At 37.9% G+C, this 13,588-nt stretch overlaps 1 protein-coding gene across 4 annotated transcripts; it reads right to left on the bottom strand.

Annotated features, from left to right (window-relative positions):
- Positions 1-677: 677 nt before the first annotated feature.
- Positions 678-4,835, bottom strand: LOC132606139 (uncharacterized). 4 transcript variants are annotated; one of them, XR_009569610.1, is made up of 5 exons: positions 2,710-4,833; positions 1,815-2,016; positions 1,544-1,740; positions 1,239-1,471; positions 678-1,153 (listed from the first exon to the last, which is right to left on the bottom strand). XR_009569610.1 is itself a non-coding variant. In XM_060319498.1 (4 exons), the coding sequence occupies exons 1-4, from the start codon at positions 4,469-4,471 to the stop codon at positions 1,401-1,403; spliced, it is 2,226 nt and encodes a 741-aa protein (XP_060175481.1). In that variant the 5' UTR covers positions 4,472-4,834; the 3' UTR covers positions 678-1,400. The 4 variants fall into 4 exon arrangements, 3 of the variants coding, with proteins under 3 accessions (XP_060175481.1, XP_060175480.1, XP_060175482.1); XM_060319498.1 differs by having other exon boundaries at positions 678-1,471; positions 1,544-1,734; positions 2,710-4,834; XM_060319497.1 differs by having other exon boundaries at positions 678-1,471.
- Positions 4,836-13,588: the final 8,753 nt, after the last annotated feature.

The following is a 13,588-nucleotide window of genomic DNA, read 5'->3' as shown; positions in this document are numbered from 1 at the left end:
TTCTTTCCATCATTCCGCCTTCAATACTTACTTGATTTAAATCATTCAATAGTTATTTTTATAGTTCAAATCGTCATCTTTCTCCTCGTCTTGAAATCACATAATTTCGAGAAGTATAGCCCGATTTACGTCCGTTTGTTGAATTCTGCCCATCAATCGCTTCAAGAATAAGATCCTGGTCGATTGGTTCTTTGTTAACTCGAAAAATCACATCACAGTGTGGTCTAAAACTCTTGTATTTACTTTCAATTTTAGGTGCTCTTCACTCATATTACCAAGTCATGGGGTATTTTGGTTGAATTTCGTCACAATTGATATATTCAAATTTGAGGCATTATTGTTGTTCACGTATGATTTCACTATAATTGTTTATAAGAAATAAATGGCTAAAAGCGAAATTGGTTCATCTACCGGTCTGGTGTAAGTGCTATCACGGCTTGGGGGATTTTAGGTCGTGACATTAAAGAATAAATAGTCTTTAATTATTTAGTATTCAAATCTTAATAGTACATCTTAACAATTCAGATGTGCATTCAGATTCAAATGTCTAGATTTTAATCCACATTTGAATATTCAGATGTATATTTAGATACAAAAGTCTTAATTTTAATGAAAACAAATGAGGCGTAAGTCCAAGAAAGCTTGATGATGCTCACGAAAAGAAAGAAGGATAAAAAGAAAAAGAAAGCAAGTGACCAATAATGACATTTCTCGAAAGGATATTCACCATGAATACAGCTGAAGCTAGTGAAAAGAGAGAACATGGGATCTGAGACCTCAAAGGCAGTTTGTGTATATTCACAAATATGAGCATATGATAAATGTAAAATCCAATCGGTCTTTGGAAAAGCAGGAAAACATTCTGGCTCAATTTGCACACTCTAAAAATTTGATGTAATTTCCAGATATGCAAGAAAAGACTCCACTCGTATGCCCTGGAACGTCACCGAGAATAAATGCAGGAGGAAACTAGAGAAAAACAGAACCAGGTTCAGAAAGAAGATTTCTCCCTCCCAATATATTACTTTAGAGCAGAAGTGATACAACTGCTCTGCATTTTGAGACACCAATCACTTCTCTGACTGATCCCAGATCCTCAATTGGTCACACCATTCAACAAACAAGGCCTCTCCAACAGGCAACAGTTTTCCATCTGAAAAGAAAAACGTCTATGTCACATGCTACATGAGATTGCCACAGGAGTAAAGGGAAGACGCAAAGAAAACAAGTTTGTGTACAGGAATAGCACATAGCCGCTGAGCATCAGCACCAAAACCTCAAACTGCTTTTTGCTATGGCTTAAAACTATAGTCCAGGTAAGCCACCATGCCTGACTCAGCATAATCTTCCCATTTTCCTTCCAACAGAAGGAAAATCTTCAATATCAAAAGTTCACTCATTTACAGTGTCTCCTCTCCAATCTCTTCTTCATTATCTTTTGGCCCACCAAAAATTTCAAAATCATCAAAACCTGCGGTAAGAGTTGACGGTCAGCAAAAAATTGCAGTTTTCAGATATTTCCTACATGAGAAACATAATTTACCTGCACCTAAGGCTTCAATATCATCAATTAATGGACCTAAGGGAACTATGCTGCCCGAAGGTGGGTCAACTGTCATCCAGTCTGAACTTTCCATGTCCTCCGAACTTAGTTCCCTCCTGGAAACCCAATCATGGACAAGTTCCATTTTGTCATAGGAAATAGAGTCCATAGAATCTGGCTCCATGTTCTTCCTATTGCTGTAAGAAATAAATTAGACATACTCTTTTACAGCTCAAGAAATGGAGAACAATATGTCAATTTCTCCCTTTACCTTTGCCTCAGCCACAGGTTGTACTGAACAAAAGCCAGATCATTAAGTCTTTGATGCTCGATGCAATTTTTTGTTTCATGCATCTCTTCTAAAGGAATTCGACCTGGCTTGGACCTGATCAAACTTGATGTTTGACTGAGAATACGGATGGCCAAGCGAGTCAAATTTGAGCATCCTCCACCATAATTTAACCACCACTCAGCTGCAAAATTACAATATAATGACTCCTGTCAATTCTGAAACAGACAAAGATTCACTATACGAGGAGGATGACACTACATTATTACTTGTTAATTTGCTTTGCCAAACTCCAATAATTTCCTTAACTAAAGAATATTCCATACTTAGACTAAAAAGAATTTTTCTCCACAATCTGTAAAGTCAAATCTCATGCAAACAAAAGGGCAAACAACCCATGCGGCTTGAAACCTTACCAGCATCCCATCCAAGCAAATGCAAACTGTCTAATAGTCTCTTGAAACTAGAAGGATACACTCTATGCAATAGAGCATAATTCCAACAAGCTTGTGGCCATTAACACCAAAATATTTCTCTGATCGAAGGATCTTAAGTAGAAAATAAGTATCAATCCCATTACTACCAAGCATATACAAATAAAAGCTTGTAGACATAAGCTGACCACACTAGAAGGAAATGGGAACTAAACAAGAGATAGAAATGAATATAAAATATAATATAATATAATATAATATAATATAATATGCATATTCATTTTGATGAGGGATAGAGCTACAGTTTATTTGACACTCTATGAGCAAGAAAATCCCAGAATTATAGGTAAGCGGTAATATTCAAGTTGAGATAAACTAAATTTGCTGAATGACTAATTGTTTCAAAATTTCAAACCACACAAACAGACATTTATGACACTCACCAGGAAAAAGAGTGTCTCTGGCTCTCACTGCCATTTTCCTCCCAAAATCTCCAGCACAGTTGTGGTAAGAAGTAGTTTCTTTCACAATTTTGTCTTGGATTTTAGGATCAGGAACCAACTTCTCTATACAATCATATACAAGTGATCTGATATGGAGGTGCACGTCTTCCTCAGTGGCATAGAAAAACTTGGGATTGAGGTAAAACCCTGCAGCATGAAGAGGATGTCGTTCAAGTGGTTCCCACCTGTGATCTATAATATTCCAATAAACTGAGTATTCCTTCTTATCGACAAACTCTTTCTTAATTGTTTCTTTTGCTCGATAGAGCCCTGCATAAACATACGCCATTGCAGGCCTCTCCTCACTGCAGACTATCCTTAAAAGCCTCAAGAAGGGATCTGTCAAGCGGGTAATCAAGCTGCAAGTAGACCAAAAGGACTGATTATTGATATAATCTAGCACGGCAAACCCCTCTGGTTTCTTTGAATATGGGCTCTCCATCCACTCCATTGAAGTAACCATCGATTGCAGATTGTGTTTGATATTTACCATTCTTTTTAGTGTCAAAAAGTCGGTTGCCGAGCGTGTAACTCCAAAATCAACCAAGTCAACTCCAAAGGTGAACTTTCTCATCATACTCAAGTGAACGTTATTGTTGTAGATGAATCTTGATATCGACTTGGCTTGTTCCATTATAGTACTGATCCACTCAACCTTTTTTATGTCCTCGAGCATCAAGTCAATGGAGTGAGCAGCACAAGGAGTCCAAAAGAGTGTAGGGTAAGCATCAGTGAGTCTTTTCCCAGCAATAACGTATCGCTCCTCATTACTAGTTATTACTTGCAACACATTTCTCACACCAACTTCCTCCACTACCTCCTTAAGCAACTCATATAGAGAATCTGTAGAATTAATTAGGGTAGACGCTTCCACAGACCTCAAAAACATTGTCCCTTCGGGGCAGTAGACCAAAAAGTTTACCAATATTTTACCCTTCCCTGTAATAAACTCATCAACCAAAAGAGAACAACCAGTCCTTGCCCAGGTGGTTGAACATTGATCAATGTCATGCCTCACATCTTGAACTGAAGCTTTTAGAACCCAACTTCTGAGATCATGGTAAGAAGGGCCTGCAACTTGTGTTCCTTGGGAAGCGATCACATCAATCATCGGTTGGAAATAAACGGAATTTACAGCATCAAGAGGCACCCTTGCATCTAAAAGGAATCTGGCTACTGCCATATGCACATGATTGTTCACTCTTTTCGACTGATTAATCGCTACAGCCATAGCATTATTATTATTATTAACTAAGGAAGAGGCTTTTCTAATCCTACTTTTTTTCTTCCTACCACCAACTCCTCCTTCGTCTCGATTCAAAAACAAATTAGAGGTTTCTGTTTCGGGTATTGGAAGCAAGTCAACTTGGAGGCCACAAGTATCAGTAAATACACCATTATTATTATAAGTTGATATTTCCTGAGCAAGTTTTTGTTTTTTTCTCTTCTTCATTACAACACCATTTAAGCTCTCTTGCATAAGAAGGCGAACATCAGGTTGAACTCTCAAACAAGTAGATGCATTACCTTTCTGACCAGCAAGATGTTCTTTAATCCTATGAATTCCACCACCCTTAAATATTTTACCACAATATATACACTTTAACTGCACCCTCTCCCCATTCATATACATTTCACAATGTTTCCATGCTGGGTCATGTTTTAGTGAGGTAACTGCCACCGGTTCCAAGTTAGAACCCATTATACCCTTCAATCTATTCTATATATACTTAAAATAAAAATGAATAATGTAAAGGCGTAAAAATGAAGACTTACTTGTAAAATTGTTGGTTCGCTAGAAAGATGGGAGAAACCGAGTTAGGGATTGCAAGATTGTTTTTTTTTATTTTATTTTAATAGGGAAAGAGAGAGTCGAAGGATGACCGGTTGAGATTGTAAATCGGGAGAACAAAAGCTCGGGTTGACTTGAGAATGGTGAGGGTTTGGACCGGTTTACTAAGGCAAGAGAACCGGGAGTTTCAGTATCCTGTCATTTTTGGTCATAGGCAACGGCCTAAGCCCTACAGAATTCGGTTCTTGTTTCTTTCCTTGAACCGGCCACACTCGAGCAAAACCCCTCTAAAGAGTCTATATGGCCAACCAATTAAAACTTGCTTATTTTGAGAAGTGTATTTTAAAAAAAATTACTTTTATGAAAAAATTTTGTGTTTAAAATGTATTTTTGATAAACAGATTGTGTTTGATTTAATTTTTTTTTAAAAGTGCATTTGAGTGTCAACTTATGAAAAAACACAAGTATCAATGAATGTTTACTATTAAGATTATTCTATAGAGAGAAATCATTTTAAATATTTATCATGAAAAACTTTAATTAAATTTTTACTTTTATTTAATTAAAATTAAAGATAACATATTAAAAATTTCTATCAATATAATACATAGATGAATCCAAGACATAGTAAATATTGGTATGATAAGTAATTGTAATTTTATTTTTATCATTTATACGTGTGAGTGAGATCTCATTAAGAATCACAATGAGTTGGTATGCATAAATATGTATAATTAGAAATTAATAAATTAATGAAGAATGTACTTGGTAAATATATTTTATGGTGGGGATATTTTTATGTTTAAAAAAGTAACTTTCAGTTTCTGCTTTTTTCAAGAAGCAGCTATTATTAGCTTCTCCCCAACTGTAGAAAAACTGGTTCTGGTTTTGCTTCTACTTAAAAGCACTTTTATATATTGGCCAAACACCTCAAATTTTCAAAGAAAAGTGTTTTTCCTCCCAAAAAAAGTGCTTTTGGCAACAATTGGCATGAGTGAAAATATCTTACGTAGGAAGCTTAAAAGACATTTTTTACCCTTTTTAAAATTTTGTAGCCTTTTTTCAACTAATTCTAGCATATGTATTGAAACTGTATCATTGTTGTATAGAACATGTATCATATGTGTAGAAACTATATCATTATTATATCGAATATGTATCCATATTGTATGTGTATAGAAAATGTATCATTGTTTTATAATTTGTGTATAATAAATGTATACTCAGTGTATAATGTATACATAATAATTATACACATATTATACAATTATTATACACCATATACACACATACAAGGATTATCGGAGAAGAAATAGAGACCGCCGGGAAAATTTATCTGATCAGATCTACTTTACGGATCTGAAGGTTAGGTGGGAAAGTTGGGAACAACTTCATTCTCTAGAAAAAGCGTCGGACCAGGGGAGGAGAAAAGGCGGAGCACCAGCACTGCCGCACCTGCCACCAGTAACTGACCAACTCCGCCGCAACTGCCGTTATTAACTGGACCAGGGAAGAAAAAAGGCAGAGAGTTGTAGAAAAGAAAGAGACGAAGATGGAGGAACCGACACAGAGGATGTTACACCCCATACTTTCGTTAAGTTTCTTTGTGAGTTGGTTGCTACAGATTCAGAAAGCGGAGGTACTTTCAAGGATATGTGAGATTAGACATGTTCATCTTGAGTATACGAGGGTTTAAATTCATGTTTGGTAAGTGTTGGAAGGATTAGAGGATGAACGAATCGAAGAGAATATGTTTCATCGAAAGCGGATTTTGGCAAGCATATATACGGACCGTATATGGGAAACACGGACCGTACTTGGAAATACGGTCCGTACTTCATTAGACGGAGTGGATGATTTTCATCCAGAGAATTACAGTCCAAGATACGGACCATATTTAAAAATACGGTTCGTACTTGTGGCCGTATTTTTAAGTCAACTGTAATTTTTTTTAATATATATTTCTCATGCTTATCATTTTGGTTCATTTTCTCCACTTTCTCTAACCTCTAACATTCTAGAAACCCTCTCCATCATATCCAATCAACTCCTAAAAAAAATCAAGGATCAAAAGAGAAATTAAGTGTTTAAAGGTTCTAAAGTGATCATGGAAGCTTGTTTCTCATCTTGGTAGTGGTTTTGGAGGATACTTCAAGGTGAAGCACTCTTGGAATTGATGTGTCCTTGAGTTTTGAGGTAAGATTTTATCTGAACTTCATGTTTATGAGTTTATATAATGGTTATGCTAGGTTTGGAGGGAAAGGAGTTGGAAGAAAGGTTCAAATATGAATTTGAGTTTATGTTGAGATGTAATCTAACTTGAGTCATGTCGTAAATATGTTTTTAAGGCAAAAATCTTGTTTTAAGGATAGTAGTTGGTGTTGAGATTGTATTGAGGATGTTATACTTGGTATAATTGGAAGAAGAAAGATAATTGGAAGAAGAAAGTGTATAAGTGTTGTATACAAAGTGTGTATGAGTTGTTTTGATGTAAATCTTAGGGCGAGTATTGATGTGCAATTAAAGAGACTTATATGAGGTTGTTGTTGTGTTGTTGACAATTAGGTGTGCTGTAGGGATTAAGGAGATTGGAATACTAGCCTGATAGTTTCATTGTGGGATTTTGGTTGACGACTTGAGGTATGTTAAGGCTAATTTTCTTTCTTTTGGCATGATCCTTATGAACGAAAAGTAAACGTAACGCTATTCCATAATGATTCTATTCTTAGTAGCTCGGGATGTTCCATGTTGATTCATGTTCTAGAATGTTGTTTTCAGTAAGTCCTTCTTCAGATTCAATATGTTTCATAGAGTCACTTGTTGATGAAAATGCTATCTCATAATATGTTCTGAGGTGTAACGACCTTACGTCACTCCGACAGATTCAGGATATACTCTTATCATGTTCATGCATTGCATTATATATATAGATAGACCTATGACCCCTCAGGCGTTATATACGCGTATATTATGTATTATCTATATGGGGTATAAGGAAGGTGACAGCGTTATATACGCACTACTACCTGATCGGCTGGTCATATGTTGGTGATGATGCCCACAGAGGTCGATATGATATGATGGGATGCCCATAGAGGCTTGACAAGTGTTATATACGCATATACATATGTATGACCCCTATGCGTGCATGTACAGTATTTATCCATATCATTGGCCCTCAGAGGCAGTTCAGACATACAGGTTGCATTCATTTCATCCTATGTACTTTTACATCTCTTTAATGCTACTCTCATGCCTTACATACTCAGTACTTTGTCCATACCGACGTCACTTTTTCTAGGGGCGCTGCGTTTCATGCCCGCAGGTTCAGGTAGACAAGTTGACGATCCGCCCCTGTAGGTTGTTGTTCAGCTGATATTGGAGCACTCCTCTTGTTTCGGAGTAGTTGTTGTGTTTTTGGTACATTATACTTTTGTGTACATACGAGTATGGCAGGGCCTTGTCCCGACCTTATTATGTCATATACTCCAGTAGAGGCTTGTAGACAGTCATGGGTTAGTTAGACGTTGCATGACTCTCTCGGCCTATATTTTTGCTGGATGGTATACCATGATGGACTTGTCAGCTTGCACAGTTTTGTCCAGCATAGTCATATAGTATGTCTTTTCGGGCTCATCCCTTTTTTCAGCATATTTCTCTTATTATTTAGTAGATTTCCATTTGATGACCCTCGAGGTCCACTATTGTTTATGATTATGATATGAAAGTATGATTAGCGGTGCTCGGCAGGTAGGGCCCGGGTGCCCATCATGGTCCTCCAGTTTGGGTCGTGACAAACTTGGTATCAGAGTTATTCCGTCTTAGGGTTGTTTACAAGCCGTGTCTAGCAGAGTCTTGTTTATAGTGTATTGTGCACCACACTTATAAACAAGAGGCTGCAGGGCATCTTGGTAGATTGTCCTTCTTTCTTATCTTAGTTCGTGCGTTAGAGCCATACCATCAGTGCTCCTTTTCTAATAACATATTGTGATTTCAGCGATGCCTGTGATGAGGAAAGCTTCAGCTGGCCAGAGAGGCAAGGCTGCGGCAGATGAGGGTACCAGTCAGGTGCCACCAGTGGATGCGGGCCAGGGTGAGTCCCAAAGTTAGGCCCCATCACAGTCTTCTCAAAGCCCTTCCGTCCCAGCGGATCCCAGAAGGGCTGCAGCTACAGTATCCCCAGTTTCTCCACATGATGCATCAGGCCGGGAGATGCGAGATGCTATTCGATTATTGACTCAGATAGTGGCCGCTCAGGCCCAACGTCAGGGTACAAGTACTGGTTATGTTGACAGGGCTGTTAGTGCCAGGTTCGAGACTTCATCAATTTGGACCTTCCAGTATTCTTTGGATCAGAACCAGATGAGGACCCGTAGAATTTTATAGATCGGATGCTGAGGACGTTGAGGACGTTGAGGGTGATGCATGCTTCTGACACTGAGTCAGTAGAGTTAGTTTCCTACCGTTTGCGAGATATCGATGTCAGGTGGTATGAGGGTTGGGAGTTATCTAGAGAGGTTAATGCACCTCCAACATGTTACACCTCACCCTCCCAGGAGCTAAGGATGTTCAGTACTTATGGCGTATTTTCGGAGAAGGAGCTTATGGAAGGTTAACGTCGTGAGCATACGCGGGATATAAGTCATGACAAACGGGTGTTACACGAATTTCATATCGTTAGTACCGTTACTAAACGAACAAGAGCCTGGAGAGGCCATGGAACTCTTATAAGGCTAAGAAAGACTTCTAACAAGTAATAAGAGAATAGCTAAAGGTTCCAGGGTCAAGCGTGTTATATCCCGTATTTTCGCGTATTCGGGAAAATTCGGAATAATTATGATTTGTAAGGAATGAGGCCATATGTTGATTTGGATTAATGTATGTGTGTATTGTTCATGAAAAATATTGGTGTGGAAACACGGAGGAAGGCCAAGGGCAAAAATTGGAATTTTGAAAATTAGTTTCGGGAATTTCAAAACGAGAATTATAAGTTATTGGGCTCAAAAAAATGGATGAAAAATTAAGCCCAATACCAAAGGGGTGGCCGGCCATGTGCATGGCCCAACCCATGAATTTAATAAATTTTCCATGTGCTATAATTAATGTATATATTGGTCCTTATATCATAGAAGCTTCATGAATTAAAGAAAAGAAAAACAAGCACAAAGAAGAGCAAGACTCAAGGGCACATTCGGCCCTTGCTCTTCACTTCCACCTCTCAAGAATTTTCCTCCAAAAATATTTTTCTTGTGGTATTCCTACTATATTAAGGGTCCTCTACAACATGGTGCAATTGTTTGGGAAGAAAGAGCACTTATTTCATCAAAGTGACCATATACTCAAGTGAAGAAGATTAGAGAATAAGGTAAGAATCCATCCCTTTTATTTATGTTATGAAGGTTTGTTTGTGTTGTAGTATATAGAAATGAGTTGAAAGTATGGAAAAATGGAAGATTTCAAAGTGGGTATGGAATGTAGTAGGTGGCCATGAGTGTATATATGTGGTATACATATATGAGTTAAATTTTATGTTATATTCTAATTGTGTGGATGATGGTATTCACATTGGAAATGAAAGTTGAATGAATTTAGTTGGGGTTAGTAATGTGGTGTTTGGCCGTGTGGTATGAAGTTGGTGGAATGGAAATGAATTAATTTTGTTTAATGTGTTAGTTGTGTTGTTGTGATGCTTGCAATGTATATGGAGATAAAATGATATAAGTTTGTATTGAAATGGAATGTAGAAGCTTATGTCGTTTTAGTACGATTTTATGACATTATGAAAAATGAAGTTGTTAGGTTGCAAATTATGATGATCATTGATAGATTTGGAAGATGGAAACATGTTATGAATATGTATGCCAAGGATTAGAAGCTTTGGATGAATTATGACTTTGGTGGAAAGTTGTATATTTTGTATATCGTATGAATATTTGGTGGAAATGATATGAAATGCTTCTAAATTGTATTGTAATGATCTTGAGTAGTGATGAATATGAAAATGTTGAGCTTAGTTTGGAAGTGTGAAGTCGGAATGAAAGTTATCGTATTATGTCGGAAAGAAGAATAGTGGTGCCATATTGTGTTTTGTGGTTATTATGGTTGTTCCTAGTATTTCTCTTGGGTTGTTGTTGATTATTTTGGCCGAGTTGAATTCTCGGGGATGCTATATGTATAGGGGAAATGCTGCCCAAATTTCTGTAGAAAAGTGTTGACGTTAGATTTAAGCCTAAAGCCTTATGGTTAACATTTGGTAAATGTGACCATTTGCAGATTTTGGACGAAACGGGAAGTGAACTTGGAAAGGCGTAAAGTGCGTAAAAGGTATGTAAAGCTACCCCGATTCTTCTTTTGGCATGTCCTAGATGTACTAGGATCGGATTCACGCCTCGGAGAATATTCTGCTCATCGGAATCTGCGTCTGAAGTTGTCACATTTTCGTTCAATAGAATTGAACCCCTTTAGTATGCTTTATTGAAAAATTATGCAAAACTTCTCCAAACTGCCTAGAAAGTTATGGAACATCCCTAAGACCTCTGCAGGTGACCCCATAAGTTTGAAATACGCAAATTGAGCCCGCCGCCTTGTTTGTCCCGAGGCGGGCCCACTATTTTCGATTTTACCCTTATGACGATTTGTAACTTGATTTCAAGCGATTTTTAAGAAAACGTCTTAACTACTTTTCCAACTACTAATGATACTTATTCTGGATACTATATTGAGTCTCCGTAAAGGTACGATATTTTGTATTACGTTTAGCTCCACTATTCCCGCTTTGCTCTTTTATCGTACTATTGCCTTATTTTCGAACAATATAAAATAAAATGTTTTAACTATCCTTTCAACTACTAAGGAAAATCGTTTACTGACTCCCTCGAGTTTGGTAAGCCATTTTGGAATATGAAAAAGATTTCAGGAGGACTATTCTCCCGTAACTCATTATGACATATGACATACACTTGCTATGATTCCGTCCGACTTCATTGATTTGATTTGTCATTCGATATGCCTCATTGAGTCTCTGGAAATCTATGATATTTTTATTGCATTTAGTCTCTCACTACTCCATTCGTGGATGCCTCAATGTTTCCCACACTGAGCTCGGGCCAGGATATGTTGTCAAGCGTATGCCATTGCATTGTTCGCCGTGCCTCGATGTGAGGGGGCAGGTATATATATACATGGGTTTTGGAGTATGTTGTTCCATGTACACACATTTTGATATGATATGATCTGATATGGCTATCTGATATGATATGATATGTTATGTTACGGGGTTATCCCCTACTTTGTTCCTTATGTATGGTGGCACCAGCGTCGGGGGGTGGCCACGTTCTGTTTCGCCGAGCCCTTGGAAGGGGCCGGACATGATATGGTATATGTTTCTGAACACACTCCTCATGTTTTGAAAATATGCATTTGATACTTCGGAGGTCACACTCACTTCTCTGTAAGTCCTGTTTCGGTTATGATCTTGTTCCGTATTGGGACCAGGTACGACATGTGTTTTCAACAAATACTATTTATGCTTTATGATCTATATTTTGCTAATCTGGATATTCTGTCCATTTTCTGTACCTTCTGTTCTGATTATGACTTTGTTTACTACGTTCTGTGCTTTACATACTCAGTACATATTTCGTACTGACCCCCTTTCTTCGGGGGCTGCGTTTTAATGCCGCGCAGGTACAGAAGACAGGTTTGCTGACCGCCTACCTAGGACATCTAATCTGCTATGATGGGAGTGCTCTTTTGTCCAGAGCCTATATGTTGGTATAGTCCGTCGCTATTATATATATGTATGCTATTCAGGGGTATGACGGGACCCTGTCCCGTCTTATGATTTTGTTATGATCTGTAGAGGTCTGTAGACATACTTGTGTGGGTTCTGTATATGTTTGGGTATGATATGATCTGTGACAGCCTCATCGGCTTCCATGTACGGTGTCGGTTCATTTATGGTTATTATTAACGCTAAGCGACTTCTATATTTGAAAATATTCTGTCGTTTGCTAATTTGGGTTATTGGGTACGTTTGAGTGTCCAGCACGGACACTAGTCGCGGCCTACGGAGTTGGGTCGTGACAAAGCTGGTTGGAGAAAGTAAGTTGTCAAAGCTTTGGGAAAAGCTGGGCAAATTTCAAAGTGGATTTTTGGTCCAACTTGAGAGAGGTATATCTCCTAGCATATGAGGAGTTATGGAGTGAGTAAGGTATCCAAATTGAAGTTCATCGAGTCTAATTTCCAACACAATAAACCGTTCATCGATAGGACATCAGAGTAGGGATTTATGGGCATTTTAAAACGGACTGCCAGAAGCCCATGAACCTACGCGAAAATCCTAGAAGCCCACTTAAAAGCCCATTAAGTGACCCGACCCACAACCCTATAAATAGCCCCAAACTCATTTTTCACCTATTCTCACCACCTACAAGTCTCTAGAAACCTCTCCAACACTCCTTCAAGCCTCCACACCAACCTTAGCCCAATTTGGTGGGTTCCAACTTCAACTTAGGCTTGGAAAGTACGTATTGCTTTGTAGTTTTCAATTTTCATTATCGTATCATCTTGGATAAAAGCGGGAACCTCTAACCCGACTGGTGTCTCACGCATGTAACACATTTAAGGTAAGATTCTTCCTCTATTATCGAAAGCTTACATGAATTCGTAAATGGGTATTGCTAGATTTAGCTCGTGTTTAGTCAAATTGGTGGAAATACGAAATAAATCTATGATGGGTATTGATGATGGATTCTAATGGATATTTTTTTGACAAATTAATATGGGAATGAGTTTGGATTATGATTGTTGGTGTTGGGTTGTCGTTATAATCCTTGGATCGGAGTATAAACAGAGGAAATGCTGCCCGAATTTCCATAACTCCGAAAGAATTAGATATAACACCTAGAATACTTTGCATGCAAGCTAAGAGAAGACTAACCCAGGTTGTATATTTCCACTTAGGTGCGAGAGAAGGACTAGAGTGGGAATAGGGAATTCCTCTAGGTCACATTTTGAAGATAAAGG

Source organism: Lycium barbarum, chromosome 8, assembly GCF_019175385.1.
Source record: "Lycium barbarum isolate Lr01 chromosome 8, ASM1917538v2, whole genome shotgun sequence".
NCBI classification, from domain to species: domain Eukaryota; kingdom Viridiplantae; phylum Streptophyta; class Magnoliopsida; order Solanales; family Solanaceae; genus Lycium; species Lycium barbarum.
Note: the sequence above shows the minus strand (reverse complement) of the source record. Positions and strands in the feature narration are given on the sequence as shown.

Coding starts and splice junctions, on each gene's coding strand:
- LOC132606139 (XM_060319497.1), bottom strand. CDS start 4,471: ATGGGTTCTAACTTGGAACCGGTGGCAGTTACCTCACTAAAACATGAC. Junction 2,017..2,709: donor CAGAGACACTCTTTTTCCTG/GTGAGTGTCATA, acceptor GTAATTTTGCAG/CTGAGTGGTGGTTAAATTAT. Junction 1,472..1,543: donor TATTGAAGCCTTAGGTGCAG/GTAAATTATGTT, acceptor CTCTTACCGCAG/GTTTTGATGATTTTGAAATT.